The sequence below is a fragment of the Bubalus bubalis genome, chromosome 22 (genome assembly GCF_019923935.1).
Source record: "Bubalus bubalis isolate 160015118507 breed Murrah chromosome 22, NDDB_SH_1, whole genome shotgun sequence".
Classification (NCBI taxonomy): domain Eukaryota; kingdom Metazoa; phylum Chordata; class Mammalia; order Artiodactyla; family Bovidae; genus Bubalus; species Bubalus bubalis.
The window spans coordinates 25,069,058-25,094,487 of NC_059178.1; the positions used below are offsets into that span (position 1 = coordinate 25,069,058).

The following is a 25,430-nucleotide window of genomic DNA, read 5'->3' on the forward strand; positions in this document are numbered from 1 at the left end:
CCAACCTAGATAGCATATTCAAAAGCAGAGACATTACTTTGCCAACAAAGGTCCATCTAGTCAAGGCTATGGTTTTTCCAGTGGTCATGTATGGATGTCAGAGATGGACTGTGAAGAAAGCTGAGCACCGAAGAACTGATGCTTTTGAACTGTGGTGTTGGAGAAGACTCTTGAGAGTCCCTTGGACTGCAAGGAGATTCAACCAGTCCATTCTAAAGGAGATCAGTCCTGGGTGTTCATTGGAAGGACTGATGGTAAAGCTGAAACTCCAATACTTTGGCCATCTCATGCAAAGAGTTGACTCATTGGAAAAGACTCTGATGCTGGGAGGGATTGGGGGCAGGAGCAGAAGGGGACGACAGAGGATGAGATGGCTGGATGGCATCACTGACTTGATGGACATGGGTTTGGGTGAACTCCGGGAGTTGGTGATGGACAGGGAGGCCTGGCGTGCTGCGATTCACAGGGTCACTAAGAGTCGGACACGACTGAGCGACTGAACTGAACTGAAACCTTCAAAAAGAAAGAACAAGAAAAAAGACAACAGTAACAGAATTTGAAAGCTAGTGAGCATATGAACAAGTATAATTCTCCAGGCAAGAATATTGGAGTGGGTTGCTATATCCTTCTCCAGGGGGTTTTTCCAACCAAGGGATTGAACCTGGATCTCTTGCATTGCAGGCAGATGCTTTACCATCTGAGCTACTGGGGAAGCACTATGGACCTAACAGAAAGACTCAAAAAATCAAATCCTCAATCATCAACAAAGCTAGCAGAGAGCCAATTTAATTCGCAGTATATAACATTCAAAAGTCTCAAGCATGGCTCTATCAAGTAGGAGTGAAACTGGAATAAAAGAGAAAGACTAGCTCAAGTCTGTCAGAATCAGTTCCTCAGATCCCCACCCCTCGATACACAGAGCCAGTCAACTACCTCCTTAATTTTCAGCAACATTTGGAAGGTTTCTCCTCTGGGAAAGGTAAGAGTAGGTCCAAGGAGTGACCTACTACTGAACACTGGACACAGCACTACTGAAAGCGCCAATTTACTGAAAGCAGGTAAATCAAGTGAAAGATTAATACTGAATGTGAAATATATAACAATCTTTTCCAGCTTGGCTCCCCAAATTCTGGCCCCTAGGTGTTTACACTCCACTCTGGAGAATCTGAACAGCCAGAGGAAAAAAAACTAAAATTCGCTTATCATAATCTCCCCAAATGAAATAAACACTCTCAAATGTCCTATTCTTAAACATGTGCACTAGTAATGTAAGAGATCATCTAATAGGAAAGACCCAGTGCAGATGGGAAAAAAAAACAACATCGAGGAAACAGGCTATGAATCAAGTTTAAAAACATCAAGGAAAAAAAATACCATTATTAATAGCCTCAGAGAATTAATAAAAATATTAATCCACAAAGTCAGAAGAAAATGCTTTGAAAAGGAAATAACCTTTTTAGAATAAAATATTTTATTCTCCAATAAATAAATATTTATTGGAGAATAAAATACTCTAGAAAGTGAAAAATTATAGCAGAAAGAAAAAAAATCAATAGAAAACATCAAACATCATGCTAAGGAAGTCTCTTATAAAGTAGAAAAATAGAATCAAGCAATGGAAAGTAGAAAACACAGTATACCAACTGAGAGGTCCAACGTCTGAACACTAGATGCTATAAAGGAAAAAAAGACCCAAAATCAAAGAGACTCAGAAGAACCCCTAGAACTTAAAATGTCAGAGATGGGGACCCAAACTCTAAATTACTCAAACATCTTTGGATTGTGGGAGAGACAGAATGGGGATAGTTGAGTTGGGAGTGGGTTTTTAACATACAAAAGTCAGGAATCAGAATAACTTTAAAGTCTACCAGTAACAAAGGAAGCTAGAAAACAATGATGTATAAGGAGCATGATTATCAAGCAGAGTTATAAAGTCATTTCTAAAACCAAAATGGTTATACAATTGGTCAAACATCTTTTATCAAATTTTCTATTTTCCTCTTGATTTAAAATGCCACCTTTAGCATACAGAGGTACATATTGGTGTTTTACTCACCTTTAACAGAAAATTTAATTGCTTTAGATGGTAGTGGCCTTCCTGCATAAGTGTCTGCATTACTTTCATTCAGGACAACTTGCAATTTCAATGTATAATTCCCCAACTTGTGAATATTTTCTGAACAAATTAAGAAGAAATTAAAATTCAAGTAAACACAATACTCATATAATTTTTAATATTCAGAATAACGACTCACCCATTTTTTTAAACCAGTAAGGCCATTTTCCTCCATGTTGACTAATATGTGAAATGATTTCTTTATTTCCACTTGAAGCTTAATAAAAGAAAAAAATTTATACTTTGAGAAATGAAATTTAGAACATGAATATGAAATGTCACAGTGGAATCAAATATCTGTTGTACATTTTTAAAAATAGCTTTTAAACTTCAAAAGACCTAAAATTATCCTATGCAAGTCAATAGCATAATGAAACTACTCATTCAGACAATAAAATTCCTTTAATTCTTAAAAATGTATCTGTAAATAAACTTAACTGGTATAAACAACAGAATATAGAGATAATTTTTTTATATTAAAAATTATTTCTTTGCAAGTTTTCTCCAAGAATAAAACAGAATTGTTTGTTTACATAATCTCTAAGACCTAGTGTCTATTAAGAGGCCTGATGAAGGAGAAAGGAAAGAGAAGGATGATAGCACTTTTCTGAAATATTCTTTGCTATTTATTTTTGTCTTTAGAATCATGTAAATGACTTTAATAATTAACAAAATGGAATTAAAACAATTTATAAGCAAAAGCAAATTGTAGGTAGGTGATATGACCACATTAAAAAAATTATTTCAAGTGATTCAACTTTAGAATATATAAAAACTTTAAAGACAAATAACACTGCAAAGAAGTCAAAAATAATCTAATAGTCTTATTATCAGTAATTTTAATTAAGCCTTTATACTGCCTTTCCTATAAAAGTTGTGTTTCAAAATAAATCAATGACCATAACTGATACAGGAAATTTCTTACTAATTAATAAACCAAAAAGGATAATAAATTGAGATAATAGGACAATAAATTAGGAAGAAACGAAAGAATCAGTGGGAAAACCCACTATATCATGCATACCAAATAACAAAGCAAAAATCACTAATGGATGAAACTCTTACAACATGGATGAAAGGAGAACTTTATAGTCATACCAGCCAAGTGAATTCAATAATCCATCCCAGTAGCACTAAAAGTGGGACAATTAACTATAGCCATCAAATGCCTCTTATGTAATACCTAAAAACACAAATTCACTACAAAGTATTGATTCTTGCTTTAGGAGGGGGAAAATAGTGAACCTAAATCTATTCAAGGTTTTGGGGGTAATTTCTAGTCTTCAGGTAATAGAACAAACAGTAGAACAAGTTAAATGACATTACAAAGAAACAGACAAGTATGTGCAACACTCTAAAGTACAATAAAGTATAGATTTAAAAATGACTGAGACAGTAAATTTGTTATATATTTTACCAGAAAAAATAAACCTTTTAATTATTTTATATAGAAATATATACCAGGCAGACCTTAGAGATATGGTAGGCTTGGCTTCAGATCACAACCAAACAAGGATCACAATAAAGGAAGCTACATAAATGTTTTCCCTTCCCAGTGCATATAAGCTATGTTTATATTATACTATAGTCTATTGAGTGTGCAATAGCATTATTTCTTTTAAAGAATAATGACAGTCAGTCAGTTCAGTCATTCAGTTGTGTCTGATTCTTTGTGACCCCACGGAATGCAGCATGCCAGGCCTCCCTGTCCATCACCAACTCTGGAGTTTACTCAAACTCATATCCATTGAGTCGGTGATGCCATCCAACCATCTCATCCTCTGTCATCCCTTTCTCCTCCTGCCTTCAATCTTTCCCAGCATCAGGGTCTTTTCAAATGAGTCAGCTCTTCACATCAGGTGGCCAAAATATTGGAGTTTCAGCTTCAGCATCAGTCCTTCCAATGAATATTCAGGACTGATTTCCTTTAGGATGGATTGGCTGGATCTCCTTGCAGCTCAAGGGACTCTCAAGAGTCTTCTCCAATACCACAGTTCAAAAGCATCAGTTCTTCAGCACTCAGCTTTCTTTATAGTCCAACTCTCACACCCATACATGACTACTGGAAAAACCATAGCCTTGACTAGGCGGACCTTTGTTGGCAAAGTAATATCTCTGCTTTTAAATATGCTATCTAGGTTGGTCATAACTTTCCTTCCAAGGAGTAAGCGTCTTTTAATTTCATGCCTGCAACCACCATCTGCAGTGATTTTGAAGCCCCAAAAAATAAAGTCTGCCGCTGTTTCCACTGTTTCTCCATCTATTTGCCATGAAGTAATGGGACTGGATGCCATGATCTTTGTTTTCTGAATGTTGAGCTTTAAAGCCAACTTTTTTTCACTCTCTTCTCACTTTCATCATAAGGCTCTTTAGTTCTTCACTTGCTGCCATAAGGGTGATGTCATCTGCATATCTGAGGTTACTGATGTCTCTTTCAGAAATCTTGATTCCAGCTTGTGCTTCCTCCAGTCCAGTGTTTCTCATGATGTACTCTGCGTATAAGTTAAATAAGCAGGGTAACAATATACAGCCTTGACGTACTCCTTTTCCTATTTGGAACCAGTCTGCTGTTCCATATCCAGTTATAACTGTTGCTTCCTGACCTGCATACAGATTTCTCAAGAGGCAGATCAGGTGGTCTGGTATGCCATCTCTTTCATAACTTTCCACAGTTTATTGTGATCCACACAGTCAAAAATAACAAGTACTTTATTGCTAAAAATGCTAATGTTCATCTGAGCCTTCAGCAAGTTGTAGCAATAATATCAAAGACCACTAATCACAGATCATCACAACAAACGTAATTTTTAAAAAGTCTGAAAAGTTGCCAGAACGACCAAAATGTTACACAGGGACATTAAGTGAGCAAATACTGTTGGGAAAATGGCATTAACAGACTTGCTTAACACAGAGTTGCCATAAACCTTGAATCCATAAAAAATGCAGTATCTGCAAATGGCAATAAAGCAAAGCTCAATAAATGAGGTATGCCTCGTGTGCTGCAGTCCATGGGGTCACAAATAGTCAGACACAACTGAGCAACTGAACTGATGCCTGTATGTAGCTCTGTGGGGGTTTTTTTGTTTTGTTTTTTTAAATAAGAGGGGGACAGGATGGTCAGAGTTACAAACAGGTTGGAAGATCCCACACTGTTGGCTCTGAAGATGGAGAAAGGGACCACAAGGCCAAGGAATGTGGGTGACTTCTAGAAGTGGAAAGGCAAGCCTTCCCTACAACCTCCAGAAGGTCGCTATCCTGCTGACACTGATTTCAGCAGTCAGATGACCAAGAGAACTGTAAGATAATAAACATACTGTTTTAAGCCACCAAAAAAAAAAAAAAAAGCTGGAGAAATACAGAACAGTGTGTCACAGAGGCCAAAAAGAGAGTACTGCAGCAAAATGAGTTAGTCAAACTGTTCAATGCTGCTGAAGCTAAAAAGACATTTATATGACCAAAGTATACACTACCACTAACTATAGTTTATAAATGTTGGAAATAAACATACAGTGAATAAAACACACTGTATCTGTAAAATCCATGGACCAGACATTCAAGTATATAGTGGTAGAACAGATTATTGAAAACAAGTATTGAAAATACTTTCAGGTGGTCAAGACAAAAACAAGAGACAAGAATTACAAGGTGATTAAAGTTAGGAAAATACAAAATGAGTGATAACATGTAGTTCTTCTTCCTTTAACAAAGAGTGGGCCCCGTTTCTCAACTCAAACAAGTACTTCTCACCCATAGGTTCAGAGACACAGTATTTTTGATTTAGAAGGTATCTTAAGGATTATCCAATCTAAATCCCTATTCAGTACAAACTGATATGCATACACATATCTTTATTTTAGCCCACAGCTACCTCCATAGGAATATTCAGAATAAAGTGTTAAAAACAAACAAAACAAAACAAAACCCTAAGAAAACAACTGAGTTTTTAAAAAATGAATTATTTGTAACACTTTAGAAACTCTTAACTTCAAAGCACTATCTATCAGATTGCGAGGCCATCAATAATTCCACAAAGATGTTAAAATATGTATATACATTTACGAACAACAATAAAGATCCAAACATACAAACATACAGCAACTCTGTGTTTATACTTACAGTGTAATATAACTTTGAGCTCAACCAGGAGTTTCTTTGACCCTCCATGACTTGTTCCTGGAAGCTTCTGCATCGTTTCCCCTTTTTTATTTAATATTTCAATTCTTAATGCACCTATCAGTCCAAAATTAAAAATAAGAACATCTTAGTTACACCCAATGAATCTGATGAATCTGCCAGGTCTTCACATAGCGTTTTAATTTTTTATCATTTTTTTACCATGAAATGTTAAGAAGAAAAGCATTTTTTCAGTGTTTAAAATACACACACACATAAGAAAAACCAAAAACATACCAATGGGGGTTCCAGCAGGTCTGATCTCATTTGGCAATAATTCATCTCCTTCAGGCCAAGTCACTGACAGTCTATCAGGGAGTCTATTATTAAAACAGCATATTAATGTTTCATGAAATGTATTAATTATGGTCTTATTTTTAAAAATAAAAGTTACTAGAAACTTTAATAGTTCTAAATTTTTTACCCAATAGTTAAATCTGAAATTCTGTATGATTAATACGCCAAAGCTTTAATCACTGCTGTGGCTACAAAGTAAAACAAAATCTCTTGATGTTAAGAGACAGGAATTGTCCCCATTTTTTGAGATTTTTCTACTAATTTGTAGTACAAGCTACCTTTGGGAGAAAGGATAACTCTAGAAACAGAAGAATTACCAGTGAGTTCAGTAAGAATCAAAATAACTGCATCGTTAGCCGCACAAAAGCTGCAGTTTTGTTTTTCGATTTTTTACTTCTTTTGCTCTTATTTTTACCTCTCACCATTTTCTTCTAGTTACAGGCCAAAATCATTGCTTTTTAACAAACTTAATCATAGTGCTGTTAACAGTGCTAAGCTTCCTTATTTTTCTATAAAACAAATACAGGATTCTGTTTTGATAACTAGAGCGCTTTTTTTTTTTTAACAGCAAGAAGTTCGTCACAATACACACATTGAAGACTACAAGTGCCTAAATACAAAAGCATAATGTCACACTCAATAATAACTAAAAGGACAATTCCTCTTCAATTTTCTTGTCATTTTTTACCATGCATCTTGAAACATAAATTACCTTGCCATTTCATCTTCTACATATTTTTTCACAGCTTTCTCAGCAACTGTCCTATCCAGCTTTGCAATTGGCACAGTTTTTATTTCATCATATAGTGCCTGAGGTTCCTGAATAAGCAAAATTTATACCAACATTTCAAAAAGCTATTTAAATTTAGTCACAACAAGAATATTGATTTCTTTCAAAAAATATTTTTACCCTAATTAAGTAGATAAATCATAATAACTGTTATTATGTTTATTTCCACAGTGTTTATTTCCATTTTTCAGATAAACACCCTAGGTCTAATTAATCTTCAAATCTTAACAAGAGCATAGTATCAGGAAGGATAAAGGGCCTCCCTGATGGCTCAGACAGTAAAGAATTTGCCTGCAATGCAGGAGACCAGTGTTCGATCCTTGCACTGGGAAGATCCCCTGAAGAAGGGAATGGCTGCCCATTCCAGTATTCTTGCCTGGAGAATTCCACGAACAGAGGAGCTTGGTGGGCTACAAGCCCATGGGGTCACAGAGTCAGACACAACTGCGCAACTAACACTTCTTTGTAAGAATAAAGCCCACTCTAGTTTTGTTTTTCATTCTTGAGATAGAAGTCTGGCTCCAATGTTTATGTTTATGAGCCTTGAATGAAATGTGCACTTGAAAATTACTGTGAAATTGGCAATAATATATTGTAACATTTGTTAAACACTGGGCACATAGATGTTAAGTTCTACAAACTACTAAAAACATCAAATATGAAACATAAAACATCATGCTCCCACTCTTGTAACCAATGTAAAAGCCAAATACAAGTCAAAATAGAATACCGTATCTTTTTTTTTTTAGAATACCGTATCTTTAAGAATTAAGCAAAATAAAGTCGTAATACCAAGAGACTTTGAAGACTATTTTGGGTTACTTGGGGATCTTACCATTGCAATTTGAACCTCTCCTCCTGTAGCATATACTTCTCCATCATGATCACCATAGAGAAAAAATTTCACAATGCTTCCATAAAAGAGAGGAAGTGTCTTGATTGTCTTGACCTAACAGTCAGTTTTAAAACAAGGATTTAGTATTAATATTTACTTAGAAAAACAGGTTTAACAATTATTTAACAGAACTATTTTATACAAGGGGAAAAACCCAGAATCTATTATTAGAAAAATTTAATGAAAAAAGCACTCTATAAAGTTATATTTGTGAAGCTCTCCACTTATTTGTAACATCTTTGAAAAGACAGTGGCTTCTTCATATAAAAATGTCATAGTTATGCATGTGTCTAAAAGGTCCATAATACCTTCAAATGAATGCAAGCTGTCTCAAATCCCCATAAAATGTTGCTTGCAGGCTGTGAACAGTGACTTACAAAGTTATTGTTTCTTTCCAATAAATTAGCTCAAAACTTGTCTCTCTCTCTCTCTCTCTCTCTCTCTATATATATATATATATATTTTTTTTTTTTTTTCCCCTTACCTGGCCTGAAAACACCAGGAGTAATTTCCACTAGTCCAATTCAAAACTTCTCAACTATAAGGACAGCAAGAGTTTACATCCAATCTATCCCTCCAGCCTCATCTCACTTCTGAACTATTTCTCTTCACATATAACAGTTTGCAGTAACCCAGTTCTGCTGCTTTTCCTGATCACTCCCTCCTTGTAACTTTCCACTTGACTTCACGGATACCTTATTTTCCTGGTTTTCTTCTCTCTCACCATCTTATCCCTTTCTTTCTTCTCTGTCAGCTCCTCCTTTTCAGTTTCTAGCTTCTAACTGTTAGAAAAGCAGGCTCAAGCCACACTCACTACTTCATGGTGACCGCATCTGATTCCAAAGCTTTCACTATATAATGATGATAGTGTCACATTTGTGGGTTTATTACTACCTCCATAATAAACCCACTTCATAAAAAACCCACTTCATAATAAATCTACTCTGGGCTTCCCGGGTAGCTCAAAGGGTAAAGAATCTGCCTGCAATGCAGGAGACCTGGGCTTAATCCGTGGGTCAGGAAGATCCCCTGGAGAAAGGCATGGCAACCAATTCCAATATCCTTGCCTGGAGAATTCCATGTACAGAGGAGCCTGGTGGGCTCCAGTCCATGGGTTCACAAAGAGTCAGACACAACTGAGCAATGTAAAGTTAAGTTAGTTACCTTCATAATTACCTCTGTAAACCTGAGCCACTACCTCTTGTAAGTTCCACACAAAAGTCACTTCATGCACAAAGAATTGCGTGATTTATTCTCTTATTCCAGGCCCATCCCAAGTCAGAAAATTCTCTCCTTCTAAACTATGAGAATTCTAGTTCTACTAGAGAGAGAACTACTCATTCTCTCTCTTTATTCTTAGGTCATCTGTATTTTCATGCCGTACGAGCCTGAAGGCAACAGGACACCCCTAGATCTCTATAATCTCCATAATGCCATCAACAGCACAGTAACTTACAAGCTGCAGACACTAAAAAATTTGATGAAAAACCATTTCTTCATATCACATTAAAAAAACACACTAGATTCTCTATTTGAGTAAAGTGAAGTACAAGAAACAATAAAAATTTTGTTAACTGAGTCTTTGGCAAAAATCATTTTGTTTTTTTTTCCTTAATGTCCTATTAAATTACATAGTTATAATCAATTTGGCCTTGCCTTTCTTTTCTGACTCCTAAGGAAGCAAGACTACATACATTATTTTTGGTTGTTGACAAATTCTAATAACTCTAATTAAGTTTCAAATTCTACTAAAAATTAAACCTAAAAATAAGTTAAACTTACCAGCTGTCCTGCTTTGTATATTTTTCCATCCCATTCTATCGCTGAATAAGTGGCCCAGGGGCCCTGCTTTTTAGAAGGAAGATCAGGACGTGTAATTACTCCTTTAAAAAGGGTGAATTTTATTTGTTTGTCGTACTTTTCATGGCAGTCCTTCAGCCATAAAGCAAACTCTCTGTCAATTTTCATTCGCTGCTCCTGTAAAATTTTAAAATGTTCCACAAAACTTAGCTACTCATAAACAAATACAACCACAGACACTTCTTGTTCATTTCATGTTTCCTTCCAAATACCCACCCACCCCAGAAAACCGAATAAAAAACTAAAATATTTTAATGGCTCTTTCTCCTATACAAATTTAGATTTCTATCAACACATTAATAAAGAAAAAAAACTTTGCTATCATCCTTGGTCCATAAGGTCGCAGAGAGTTGGACACGACTGAAGTGACTGAGCACACACTTGGACCTAAGACTTCAATGGTCAATATCAACATAGATTTCCTTCCCTGTTTTAAACCCTAGGATACACTCCCCCCGCCCCCAACAAAAGATAAACACTGCGTGCCTTGGAAAAGGAGAACTAACTGATTAGGGGAAAAGGGTAAGTGGAAGCCTTCTTAATGTGAAACACGCAAATTCCAACAGGGAAATAAAAAGCTGTATATAAATTAAGCACAGATTTAAACACATACTTAAACATAGATATGGTATATCTATGGTATTAAAATGTCTTAGGGGGTTATTTGGGAGAGAAAAGTTTAAAAAGGCTCTTTTATAAGGTGACAGTGAAAAAAAGGTTGAGAAACAAAGCTATGGCAAAACACATTTTTAAAAAATTATGCTTTATACATTTATTCAAAAACAGATCATAAAATAAAATTTGCTTTCTTGTAATACATAAGAAGAAAATGTGTTATGGCTTATCATTCTTCTCTCTGCTGAGAGACCCCAGAGATTTACACTTCAGTGTAAGCTACTATACACTGGTTTAATGCTTGTCTTTAGGAGAAGGAGTAGGGGAAGATCATTGCATTACATGCTTTCACAGAAGACAAAGCGTCAAGTTACAGAAGTTTGTTTTCTCTGTACACCTTACTCCACAACCCACCATTTCCAAATGAAAACTGGGCAAAATTAAAACTGATTTCAGCTTAAGTTTTTGCAACTTGCAGTCAGATGACCAGTATATTAATCATTAAAAAAATTAGATTTTAAAAAGATTAGATTTCTTATTCGAATAAGAAATATATGTACATGGTAAACACCAAAAAATGGCATATATTTTTCAAGGAAACTTTCCCCCTAATCTGTTCCCAGGTACCAACTCCTTCCTGAATCAGTAAATTAGTGTTGTCACTTTGACAACTTGACAACAGTATTAAAATTATTAACTAGGAATGAGACTGTCTGCCTACCAAATTTTTATGCTGTATTTCAGTCTCAGACCTCATCTGTATTAGATAAAATTACATCAGATTCAGAATCCTTTTTATTAAAAGCAAAATGAATGTCAACATGTTATAGAGATATACAAATACTGTGTTATATATTGTGTTTACTGTCCAGCAACTTTAAGTTTAGAATAAATGCACCCATCTCTTGGCAACTTAACATTACATTACTGAAAGAGTAGCATCAAGTAAGTTTCTGACGTGTTTAGGCAAAAGGCAAGTACACAAGCTCCATTCAACTTTTAAAAAAAATTTATCATTCTTTTTCTATTGATTAAAGCAGGTTTTAATAGTGATCAATCTCAAATTACCCTTTAGCCCGAAGTATTTCACAGTTCTACCTAAATTTTACCCCCAAAGTTAGATTAAAATTGTATATTTAGGTTACTAATATATAAACAAAGCCTCTCTATTAGATAAAATTCTTACATGCTCTTTGCAAACAGACATGCTTCTGAAAATTCTATTCACCACATCAAAGTATTGATGAAGAGCTGATAAGTTTTATCCCAGTAAGAGCTAATCAGTTTGAAATTTTTGAGTGAACAATAAATGCTCATGAACTAAAATTTATATTCTTTTGAGTAAATAAAATGAAAACTATGCAAACTGTCAGTACAAATCTACACTACAAGTGACTTTTGTTGAACTTAAGATAGAACACTTCCGCAAATATTCAAAACTTGATATTTAAAATCATACCTGTCCATTTAAAATCCTTGTAAAAAGGGTGTTCTTGTCTTTCAGCTTTAGCTCAAGATCCATAAAGGTCAGTTTATTTGTGCTGACCTGGAATTTGTCATTAGTGAATAATGCACCAGATATCCTATTGTAGCACTCAAAAGGTGCAAGCCCTCTCTTCTTAGGAGGAGTACACCAGTCAAAGCTTGAATAAAACAAAATACTGGTTAGTAAAAAGATAAGATCATAAAACAATGTAATCTCAGCAAAAATCAGAACTTACTCTTCAACAGATGTATATGGTATTAGCCGTCCATTCCAAAAACATTCAAAAATAGGCCTTTTCCCTCTTGCTGCTTTCTCAAGTATGAAACAATCGTCATCATCATCTTCATCTTTTAATTCTAGGACAAAGGAACAAGTGGAACAAATAATTTTTACCACTGAGAAATCAATTTCGAGAAATGAAATGTTAAAGCTTCTTCGGAGAAACGGTAACAAAAATTCTTATGATCTTTAACACTGTGTTCTGTAAAACCTCAAAGTACCTTTATTCTGTTTGCCCTCAAAAATGCAGATTTTCAAAGTGGCTCCACATTACCAACAGTGATTCTCATTAAAAAGCAATAATTACATACTCATGAATCTGCGTAAGGATTACTATACTAGCTACTGAGCCTGCCATCTGAAAAACCTATTTATAAATACGGGAGCTTGAATCTTCTACCTAAATCATGTCTCACAACTCTGTTGGAACCAGTACACTCACATAAAAATCATCTGGAATTTCTATGATGTCTAGAAACAGCAAGTTTGCTTAGCTTGGACAAATTAATAATACTAATTCAAGTTTACATTATGATACAGTTAGAGTTCTTTCCTATGTTATAAAGCACAACTGTCTACACATTTCTATGTTTAGTAATACCTTTTCATATACTCAGATAAATTGGATTCAAGCATTATGATCCTAATATAGTAATACCTCAGTTATTCTGGCATTAAGTCATTCCCCCTGACCCCCAATAAAGTCTTTTTCTCCAAAAAAATCTTCACAAGAAGTTCATAAGTAAAAGTTCCTTCCAATCAAAACATTTCACTTGCTCTTAGAGAACCCCTCTGATCATCATTCAACTAATTAGCTATTATTTTAAGACATCATTTTTAAGGACTTTATCTTTTTGTCTGTAAGCATACCAAAATCACAAATGACAAATGAAAAACAGGCCAGAGACTGAATGGGAGGCAGAGTCACTAAGTAATAATATGTATGAACACTTACTAAACAGGGTTGGGTCCTAAACCCCTACAACAAGTCTATGAGGCAAGGATTATAAAAATTATTATTTCCCATTTCACAGATACTAAAGCAGTAGTTTGTCAAATTTTGCACAATAGAAAGTGGCAAAGACAGGATTCAAATCAGGAAATCTGGTTCCAAAACACAATAGTAAGGATATACTAAGAAATCATTCTGAATGAGAAAATATAACACTGTTAATCTATGAAAATTGAATGTGATCCCAATAATGTCCCATTAGGACATTTTTATTCAAAGTACAGTACAAAGTGATTCCAAGGTTTATCTAGAAGAGCAAAAGATTAAGAATTATGAATTTTCTCAAAAAAGAACAATAGTGTCTTGTCCTACTGATATCAATATACACTAAAGGACAAGAGATTCGCTATAAAGGACATGTTATTCATGTATAAAAACACAAAACCTATCAATGCCTTATAGCAAACAATCCAGGTTCTATGTACTTATGGGAACTTTATATTATTATGAAAGTGATATTTATATATAACATTCAATAATTGGTACTAGGAAACTGGAAACCCACATGGAAAATATTAAGTTAATCCTCAAACAAAAAAGAAGATTACAGGTATATTAAAGATATAAACATAAAATGATAAAAGCTACAGAATCTATAAAAAAAATTATAAAAAAATGAGATGTACGAAGCCTTTCTGCAGCAAGGCCTATCAGAAAGCATAAAGAAAAAAACCAATGTGACTACATAAAGTTTAAAACTACTTTATAAATATCTACAAAGATAACAGGAAGACAACATGGAGAGTATATAAAGGAATACTATGTGGTACATAGCTAAAAGTTCAGTTCAGTAAGAGAAGTACGATATAAGAACATGTAATGTTTCTTAGCACCACAGCTTTATTTATCTGGGTGTAAATATACACAAAAATTAGCAATTATAAAAACTACAACTACCTTAACAACTTAAGACCTGCATAAGGAAAAAACGTTTTAAAATTTATCTAACCTTAAGCCTAACTAATAATTACGAAAATTAATCACAACTTTGTATTTTGTAGCTAAGGTAACAGATTAACATACTTGATGGAAAGCATGGATCATCAGGGTAGGTTTCTCTATCATATAAGAAAGGGTGATATCGGATAATCCCTTCCACTACACCATCTCCTTCAACATGAGCCTTGAACTCAAAACTATCAGCTGCTGTATTTATATACAATGTCTGCATGTCATCTTGTATTTCCCTCAGGTTGATAATCTTAGGTGTCTTCCCCTTTTCAAACATAGAAATCTAAAATAAAAATAAAATAAAAACAATTAAATTTGACAGTGACTGCACTTTTGTTCTCATCTATGATCCAACAACAGAAAAGCAAAAACTATTTTTATTTGTATAAATAATCATCTAGATTAACAAAATACATATATATTTCTATCTCAGTTAAATAGGTCTAAGGAGCATCTTAATTAAGAAATATATTACCAAAAAACTGAAAGTAAGCAAAGAAAGCACTGAAGGATATATGTCACGAATTTATTTAAGCTTTCCTGCTAGAGGTTTGTCTGTCTGTGCACTCAGTCATGTCCAACTCTTTGCAACCCCATGGACTACAGCCCACCAGACTCCTCTGTCCATGGAATTTCCCAGGCAAGAGTACTGGAATGGGTTGCCATTTCCTACTCCAGGGGATCTTCCCGACCCAGGGACAGAACTTGCGTCTCTTGTGTCTCCTGCACTGGCAGGTGGATTCTTTACCACTGGCATCACCTGGGAAGCCCTAGAGGTAGGGAGTAGGATAAAGACATACATGAAATTCCACCTGACATGTGGGCAAGGATACTGAGAACTCAACATTCAAATGTTCTGTTCTTCTACATCTTACTTTACTTATTTTTTTCTTATTAAGAGATTTCTATGAACCAAAGGGAAACTATTTATATCTTTTCTTCCCTGCTTTTGAGACATGACATTCAGTAATGGCTCATATCTCTACAGAAGACAAAGAAAATAGAAACCAGATACTAGGGTAAATAAGATATCCAGAAAAGTACACCTTAGGAATAATCTCTTTACTTAGACATCAAACTAGAGAAGTGGTTTGGTAAAAGACAAGGACAGAGAAGTTACTGATTGACTTTTCTTATCCAGATTAACTTGGAACTAGAACACAGACCTAATATTTCACAATACTTAAGAAAGAATTTTATCTTACTTCAATATCAATGTTGTTGAAAGGTCCAGCTTCCTTTGATGTACGCTGTTCATTCCCTTTTGGACCATGGATGTAATAATGATAAATATGCCTAAAATATAGAAGAATAACTTTATACTTATAATTCACATAAAACTACAGTTCATCCAATCTTCTACCAAAAAAAACTTTATTACTACTATTTGGCAGTACCTACTAGGTGCCACGCACAATATTAAGCATTTTTAAACACAGTAAACCACATAATGGTAAAAACAATCATGAGATTCAGGTATTATTTCCCCTCATTTTATAAATACAGAAGTTGGGAATGCAAGAAATTATTTAATTTACTTAAGGTCACAGAATTACAGTGTGAGGAGATTCAAGCCAAGTCTTTTCAACTTCAAATCCCACATACTTAAAGTGTATTTTACAAAAAAACCCTAGAACTACAAGGTGAAAGTAAAGTTGCTCAGTTGTGTCCTACCCTTTGCAAGCCCATGGACTGTAGCCCACCAGGCTCCTCCGTCCATGGCATTTTCCAGGCAAGAGTACTGGAGTGGGCTGCCATTTCCTTCTCCAGGGGATCTTAGCAACCCAGGGATCAAACCCAGGTCTCCCGAACTACAAGGTGAGAGGCTATAATTCTACTTGTAGGGATTTTCTAGAAAAGACTCAAATATCAGGGAGTATACACAATTGGGTATTTTTAACTTATGTCCCCAACATGAGAGTATCATTCTGTCTCATCTTTTTTCTCCTGTAGAAATGAAACAATCTTATGCCAATACTCCTAAAATTAATAAATTCAACATCATCCCATCAAAAACCACCACTTCAGAAATTTTTGCTATTTTATTTTGGAAAATGTTTAAAAAGATTATACTCTGGGGAAATTATTCACGTCTCTCCATATCACACAGCCCAACTGCAATCATTCCTCAAGCAGTAGTATTAAATATTCCTTTGTACAAATTTTATCTTTTCAGCTCAGTTCAGTTCAGTTGCTCCGTCTTGTCCGCCTCTTTGCGACCCCATGAACTGCAGCATGCCAGGCCTCCCTGTCCATTACCAACTCCCGGAGTTCACTCAAACTCACGTCCATCGAGTCGGTGATACCATCCAACCATCTCATCCTCTGTCGTCCCCTTCTCCTCCTGCCCCCAATCCCTCCAAGCATCAAAGTCTTTTCCAATGAGTCAACTCTTTGCATGAGGTGGCCAAAGTATTGGAGTTTCAGCTCTAGCATCAGTCCTTCCAAAGAACACCAAGGGCTGATCTCCTTTAGAATGGACTGGTTGGATCTCCTTGCAGTCCAAGGGACTCTCAAGAGTCTTCTCCAACACCACAGTTCAAAAGCATCAATTCTTCGGCGCTCAGCCTTCTTCACAGTCCAACTCTCACAGCCATACATGACCACTGGAAAAACCATAGCCTTGACTAGATGGACCTTTGTTGGCAAAGTAATGTCTCTGCTTTTGAATATGCTATCTAGGTTGGTCATAATTTTCCTTCCAAGGAGTAAGCGTTTTTTAATTTCATGGCTGCAGTCATCATCTTCAGTGATTTTGGAGCCCCATAAAATAAAGTCTGACACTGTTTCCACTGTTTCCCCATCTATTTCCCATGAAGTGATGGGACCGGATGCCATGATCTTCGTTTTCTGAATGCTGAGCTTTAAGCCAACTTTTTCACTCTCCTCTTTCACTTTCATCAAGAGGCTTTTGAGTTCCTCTTCACTTTCTGCCATAAGGGTGGTGTCATCTGCATATCTGAGGTTATTGAGATTTCTCCCAGCAATCTTGATTCCAGCTTGTGCTTCTTCCAGCCCAAGTTTCTCATGATGTACTTGGCATATAAGTTAAATAAGCAGGGTAACAATATACAGCCTTGATGTACTCCTTTTCCTATTTGGAACCAGTCTGTTGTTCCATGTCCAAATATCTTTTCAAAATTACACTAATTGTCCTAGTTTAAAACACTACTAAAATAAAAAGAAATCACTGAAAATCTTGAGATCTTCCTTCAAACATCTCAAAAGTGTTAACATCATAAGTTTACAAGCATATATTAAGAAAGTGTGCTATAAATAGCTTACCAAGTGTATGTTTCTATGTCATTCTTTTTAAGAACAAGAGTTATGTTATAATTATCTTATGTTATTATGTACACTGAGTTCTTTCAGTTAAGAGAAATAATAGAATAGCTAATAAACAGTCCAAAGTCCTATTTAAAACTCTTGTGTTACAGGGCCAATAAACATCAATATTCAAGAAAAAAAGGCATTCCTAAAATCAAATTTATTTCTTCATAACAATTTTTAACTGTTAATATATATTTATGTACAAAACAGAATCTTAACAGCCCCTGAATAAGTAGAAAAAATATGAAAAGATACCTTATTTTTAAACATGAACTTTGTACAGCATACCCACTTTTGGAGACTAATTCAGGCTAATACAAATTATGGAAACAATCCAATATATATCATGTAATTACAGAGGAAGAAACTTAACAACCTTAAATATACATACTTCTGATTTGATCTAACAGAATATGTACTCCCTAAAAGTTTTCCTCAAGTAGATACACAAAGATTTATTTTTAGATTACTCATTTCATACAGCACATATGCATATTTTTATATTAAGACTCAATATATTCATTCAATAAACTTTTACTGAGCAACTACAATGACTCATTGGAAAAGACTCTGATGCTGGGAGGGACTGGGGGCAAGAGGAGAAGGGGACGACAGAGGATAAGATGGCTGGATGGCATTACCGACTCGATGGACATGAGTTTGAGTGAACTCCAGGAGTTGGTGATGGACAGGGAGGCCTGGCGTGCTGCGATTCATGGGGTAGCAAAGAGTCGGACACGACTGAGCAACTGAACTGAATTGAACAATGTAACAGGAAACACTGGGGATGTAACAGTGCACAAAAAACAATAAACATCCCAAGGTGGGAGGCAGACAAAAAAATAAATAAATAAGTAAAATACATGGATTATAATCCATGCTGCATAGCAAAAGCACGCAAGGGGGAAGTGGGATTGATTAGCTGAATTGGATAAACTCTTAACTATGGGCCTCTTATTTGTAATGACCAATATATTACATGTGTGCTAAGTTGCTTCAGTCATGTCCGACTCTTTGTGACCCTATGGACTGTAGCCCACCAGGCTCCTCTATCCATGTGCTTCTCCAGGCAAGATACTGGAGTGGGTTGCCATTCCCTTCTCCAGGGGATCTTCTTGACCCAGGGATTGAACCTGCATCTCCTGTGGCTCCTGCATCGCAGTCAGGCAGATTCTTAACCACTGAGCCCCTGGGGAAGCCAAGTCACCAGTAAATATTTACAGAATAGAGAACCATTTTAACAGCTAACATCAGAGTAATGGTTCCTATGCTGAGGGAAGAAATGGGATAGGATAAAAGCAGACAGCCAAGAGGTTTCAATGTATCTGTAATATTTTCTATCTTAAAAAAAAGATAAGAAAAAGCATGTCCTGGATCAAATGTAAATACTTACGTTAACTGCCTGGTCCAAAGATGGAAATAATTTTTCAAGTACTGTATGTGTTCTGGTTGTACCCCTGTGATAACCACAGCAGTAAAGCTATCTTTTTCCTTCTCCTCTGCGATAAGATGCTGTAGAAATCTTTCATCATCATTTGTAATGTGACTAGAATCAGACGGCTACAAGAGTGAACATAAGTACAGCAGATTACACGCAGCTCAAATGTAGTTAACAAACAAAGTTTACATCAACCATCAACATTCACTTGGATAATTTCAAATACAGGCTTCAAAAATCTTTTGGAGGAAAATCACCAAATACAAATCAGCTGAGTGTGTGACAAAGCTGTGAGGACAGAGAGCCTTTTACAGAGATTGCTAAACTGGCATACAAAAAGGAGAATCCTATACCATAATGCTAAACCAACTGTAGAATCAAAAAGAAAAGGGAAAAGAAAAATAAATACTGAATTTAAAAATACCTCCCAAATTGAGAACACTTACCCTAAAGTGGAATGAGTCCTTGCTTGGGGTACCTACCACTTAACTTGGTCAGGATCAATGCCCAGCCGGTCCACATTCATTAAAACTAGGATACAGCCTGAACCCAGCTGACTTAGCCCAAAGGCACTGTGTTTAAAAGGGAGTAAAACCATCCTGGGCCCCAGTCCACTTTCAGAGAATATCTATAGTTTGTGGGGGGAGGGAGGGATGTGTTTGAGGATCAGAATTTAAAACTTCTCTGTTTTTATTTTACTATGAGTCTGTATATTAAAAATTACATGCATATGTATGCATATATGTACTATGTAAGTTGCTGTACACATAAAAACTTACAAGGATAAAGATACACACTGAACTATTAGGAAAAGGGACTTTGAAATAAACACCATAAGTATTTATAAGTTCCAATTCCTTTTAAAGTTAGATTAGGAGAAAATTCAACTAAATATATCATAAGGACTTTTATCTGGCATTTGAGACTATTTTTATGTTCTTTATAAAAGTTACTTTAGACTCAAAAATTTTTTTAAGTTTTACTTTTAAAAAAGGTTTTAAAATTTGAAAATTTTAAAACGTTTCAAAGTTGAATGAGTAATACAACAAATACCATGTGCTCACCACGATTCAAATTTATTAACATTCCACTTATTAACATGAGAGTTTGAATGCAAATTTAATCACTGTTTTGTATTCTACTTCTGTGATTATTATACAACAAATACTTAAAAACTCAAACTCAGAGCAAGGAAACAGTTTATAATCTTATGAACGATTTCCAGGAAGCTGACTTGGCTTTATGAGAAAAGTTATTTTCTGAAGACTTCAGCCTAAGAAAGCACACAAATGATCACTTTTGCTATTCACAAAATTAAAATTAAAATTTAATTTGAAAATTCCATATTTTAAAGTTTTTTAAATAACATAAGTATCTTAGAAATTGAAAAAAAAAGTTCTTGTCCCATCATCCATCCAAGGTATAAATTTACAATGAGTTAAAATGTACTGTACCTTTCTGTTTCTAATAAATCCGCTATATATTGCCTCTTTATTTTTCTCCCTCTTCTCAAAATCTTCTTTAGAAAGTAAAAGTTCATGAACATCCTGGGAGTCTGCAGGCTTACTTATCATCTGTTAAGTATTAAAAAGATTACCTTTTAAATTCACAAAATTTAAAATGAATAATACAATTAGACAGTCAACTTCAAAATATTTTGACCAACTTTCACTTTTAAGAAATCTTTTTTACTTACTCTGGCTGACTGTCCAACAAAGAAAACAGCCTGCTTGCCCCCAACACCAAAATAGGAAATATCACTATTTAAACTGCGAGGTACTGGCAGTGGTCGAACATATCCTGAATGATCACTAAAATAAAACATTACATTAATGCAGTGTTATTAAACAAACGACTCAGGTGCTAATGCAAACTGTTTTAGCAGTTTTATTAAGAGTTAATAAAATGATCCCCAAGCCAGATAATACCCCTGTTCAAATGTAAAAGAATCAGAGCCAAAAGCCAAAACAGCATCTAGTCCAAAGGCTCTCAAAGTTTGTTACCCAGGCCAGCTGCATCAGCAAACCTGGAAACTCTAAGAAATGCAAATTCTTGGGCTCACCCCCTCAAATCAGAAAATTTCAAATATCTGTAACTCTACAGTCTTCCCTTCAAAATCCTTTACTCATTCAAAACTCATTAAAATACTGTCTCCTGACTAGTGGGAATTACAACAAAGAGATTCTCGTTTCCATGTGCTTCTGCTCTGTCATGTCTGATTCTTTGTGACCCCCATGGACTGTAGCCCACCAGGCTCCTCTGTCCATGGAATTCTCCAGGCAAGAATACTAGAGTGGGTCGCCATGCCCTCCTCCAGGGAATCTTCCCAACCCAGGGATCAAACCCAGGTCTTCCGCACTGCAGGCAGATTCTTTACTGTCTAAGCCACCAGAGAAGCCCTCTCATTTCCAATGGATCATGACAAATGAAAGAGCTGAGACTCAGCCTCTGATTGCAGCATACCACCACCGTGGAGAGCAGGCATCCCTGGTCTTGTGAATACAGGGAAGATCTCCAGGGACACAGTTTCCCAATATAAGACACCCACAAAACTGGGGTGAGGCTGGAACCACACCACCAAGTGGAAAGGTCAGAGAACAGAGCTGGCACAGCTGGGAAGAACAGATACACAACAGAATTAAAAAAAAAAAGAATGAAAAGTATCAAGTGGGACTAAAAACAAATAACTAAAAGATAATATCTCACACAAGTTTAAATGCAGTTCAAGAAAGAGAGGAGAGAATGAATAATAGCTGCAAATATTCTCAAATCACTAAAAGGCATAGATCCACAGATCCAGAACAAAAGAGCCCAAACAGGAAACATAAAAAGAAATCCACTTCACAGTGAATACTAAAAACAAAACAGAATAACTAGAAAACACACTGAGAAGATAAATGGCTTCGCAGGCTTTGACAGCAACAGTATAAGACGGTGGAATATTATCTCCAAAGGGCCAAGAGCAAATGTCAGTATAGAACTGTGAACTAGGGCTAAATAAAGAATTTACAGACAAAAGCCAAGGGAATTTACCATTAAGAGATTTGCTCTAAAGCAATGTTCCTACAAGCACAATCTGACACACAAGGAAATCATAATATTATCAATACAAAGGCTAATTTTTTAAATATATGTTAAAATTTTTTAATTCTTTGTTAGAAAAAATGTTGTATATAATTTGGGGAATTCCAAGTCAGACTTGAAATACTGTACAACAGAAGTCTAACTCTGGGAACCTCCCTTGTGGTCCAGTGGTTGAGAGTCTACAAGCCAGTATGGGGGACACAGATCTGATCTGTAGTCCAGGAGGACTCCACACGCCAGAGGACAACTAAGACCGTGTGCCACAACTACTGAAGCCCACAGGCCCTAGAACCTGCGCTCTCCAACCAAAGAAACCAATGCAAGCAGAAGCCCACGCATCACAAGGAGAGAGTGGCCCCCACTTGCTGAAACTACAGAAAGCCCATGTGCAGCAACAAAGACAAGCATAGTCACAAAAATAAATACCCAGAAAAACATCTACTTCTGCTTTACTGACTCTACCAAAGCCTTTGACTGTGTGGATCACAACAAACTGTGGACAATTCTTAAAGAGATGGGAATACCAAACCACCTGACCTGCTTCCTGAGAAATCTGTATGCAGGTCAAGAAGCAAGAGTTAGAACTGGACATGGAACAACAGACTGGTTCCAAGTCGGGAAAGGAGTACATCAAGGTATATTGTCACCCTGCTTATTTAACTTACATGCAGAGTATATCATGATAAATCCTGGGCTGGATGAAGCACAAGCTGGAATCAAGATTACCAGGAGAAACTTTAGTAACCTCAGATATGCAGAGGACACCACCCTTATGGCAGAAAGTGAAGAACTAAAGAGTCTCTTGACAAAAGTGAAAGAGAAGAGTGAAAAGGTTGGGTTAAAACTCAACATTTAGAAAACTAAGATCATGGCATCTGGTCTCATCACTTCATGGCAAATAGATGGGAAGCAATGGAAACAGTGAGACACTTTATTTTTTGGGGGGTTCCAAAACCACTGCAGATGGTGACCGCAGCCATGAAATTAAAAGGCACTTGCTCCTTGGAAGAAAAGCTATGATCAACCTAGACAGCATATTAAAAAGCAGAGACATTACTTTGCCAACAAAGGCCCGACTAGTCAAAACTATGGTTGTTCCAGTAGTCATGTATGGATGTGAGAGTCGGACTGTAAGTAAAGAAAGCCGAGCACCGAAGAACTGATGCTTTTGAACTGTAGTGTTGGAGAAGACTCTTGAGAGTCCCTTGGACTGCGAGGAGATCCAACCAGTCCATCCTAACGGAAATCAGTCCTGAATATTCATTGGAAGGACTGATGCTGAAGCTGAAAGTAAAATCCTTTGGCCACCTGATGTGAAGAACTGACTCATTTGAAAAGACCCTGATGCTGGGAAAGATTGAAGGTGGAAGGAGAATGGGATGACAGAGGATGAGATGGTTGGATGGCATCACCGACTCAAGAGACATGAGTTTGAGCAAGCTCCGGGACTTGGTGATGGACAGGGCTGCATGCTGCAGTCCATGGGGTCGCAGAGAGTCAGACATGACTGAGCGACTGAACTGAACTGAAAACTTTGGGCAGGAAGTGATTAAAGTACTCTAAATTCTTTAATATGGGAGAAGTGAGATACCTGAAGATAAATATGCATTTTTAAATTTCAAAGACAAGCAGGAAAATAAACATATAAATTCTAAAATATTAAAAGAGAAAAAATGTAGAACAGTGTTTTCAAAAGCAACAACAAAAAGTTGCAACTAATTAAAAAAACAGAAATAATGGGATAAAAATATTTTAATTGGTATAAAAAGTTTTCACCTATGTATCAATTTTCAAAATAAAGACAACAATGACCAGGTCAAACAATGTAATACTAGACCTACAAAACAAAGCACACAAACAATACCTCTGTTCACAGAATACAAAGCAACTGCCATACACAGACTCAATCTCCACGTAACAAAACATAAACCTGCCCCCCCCCACAAAAAAGCATGCATATATACAAACACTACCACAATATACAAATAAACCACACAACATGTACGCACATTTACAGTGCTCCAACACACACACACAATGTATGTAACAGCAACAATAAAAAGAACATCTTAAAGAGAGAAAACAGACACCATATATTCTGAGAAACAAAGATAAGAATGACAACAGACTTTTCATTGTAAAGTACGCAAGTCAGTAGAAAACGGGAACAGCATTTCTAATGTAATGAAATTTTTTAGAAAGCAAAAGTGAAACTTGCTCAGTCATGTCCCACTCTTTGCGACCCTGTGAACTATACAGTTCATGGAATTCTCCAGGCCAAAATAGTGGAGTGAGTCGCCTTTCCCTTCTCCAGGGGATCTTCCCAACCCAGGGATCGAACCCAGGTCTCCCACAATGCAGGCAGAATCTTTACCAGAGTCAACCTAAAATTCTATACTCAACGAAAATTTCTTTAAAAGGGGGAAAGAGTAAGGAGAGATCCAGACTTTATCAGATATTCAAAAGCTGAAAAAATGTACTGACAGCAATCTTGAATTACAAAAACTGTTGAAAGACCTGCAGAAATGAAAATTATACTGTGAATTTAAACAAAGGAATGAAGACTACCAGAAATGGTAAATATGTGGGTAAACATAAACTGACTCAGGGACTCAAACTGATGCTTGTGTATGAATGTTTACAGCAATACTATTTACAATATGCAAAAAAAGGTAAAAACAAGACAACTGTCCTTTAACCTTGAATGGAAAGACGTAGTATAGCTGCATAATTCAGCCATAAAAAGGGATGAAGTTCTGATATAAGCTACAACACGGGTGAACCTTGAAAAAAATAACAAAATGAAATAAACAAAATGATAAATATTGTATGATTCCTCTTAAATGAGGTACCAGGAACAGGCAAATTCACTGAGACAGAAAGTAGAACTGTGGTTATCAGCAGCTGGAAGGGTAGAGAATACAGAGTTACTATTTAATGGGTACAGAGTTTCAGTTTGGGGAACACAAAAAATTTTGAAAATACATAATGGTTATGGTTGCAAAACACTGAATATAATTAATGTCAATGAATAACACACTTCAATGTAATGCTGTATTTTTACCACATTTTTAAGAAAATGACTGTTACATAGAAACAGCAGA

At 35.8% G+C, this 25,430-nt stretch overlaps 1 protein-coding gene across 3 annotated transcripts in view; it reads right to left on the reverse strand.

Annotated features, from left to right (window-relative positions):
• SMCHD1 (structural maintenance of chromosomes flexible hinge domain containing 1) overlaps window positions 1-25,430 on the reverse strand; it is a 134,020-nt gene that overhangs the window by 69,515 nt on the left and 39,075 nt on the right. For all 3 annotated transcript variants that reach the window (XM_044934738.1, XM_025273420.2, XM_025273422.3), the window contains exons 6-19: window positions 20,939-21,053; window positions 20,697-20,816; window positions 19,198-19,364; window positions 15,680-15,770; window positions 14,547-14,757; window positions 12,468-12,588; window positions 12,206-12,389; window positions 10,054-10,248; window positions 8,212-8,325; window positions 7,299-7,405; window positions 6,527-6,609; window positions 6,233-6,346; window positions 2,256-2,333; window positions 2,057-2,176 (exon numbers count right to left, since the gene is read on the reverse strand). In XM_044934738.1, coding sequence (XP_044790673.1) covers window positions 2,057-2,176; window positions 2,256-2,333; window positions 6,233-6,346; window positions 6,527-6,609; window positions 7,299-7,405; window positions 8,212-8,325; window positions 10,054-10,248; window positions 12,206-12,389; window positions 12,468-12,588; window positions 14,547-14,757; window positions 15,680-15,770; window positions 19,198-19,364; window positions 20,697-20,816; window positions 20,939-21,053 — 1,820 coding nt within the window. The remainder of the gene's footprint in view (window positions 1-2,056; window positions 2,177-2,255; window positions 2,334-6,232; window positions 6,347-6,526; window positions 6,610-7,298; window positions 7,406-8,211; window positions 8,326-10,053; window positions 10,249-12,205; window positions 12,390-12,467; window positions 12,589-14,546; window positions 14,758-15,679; window positions 15,771-19,197; window positions 19,365-20,696; window positions 20,817-20,938; window positions 21,054-25,430) is intronic.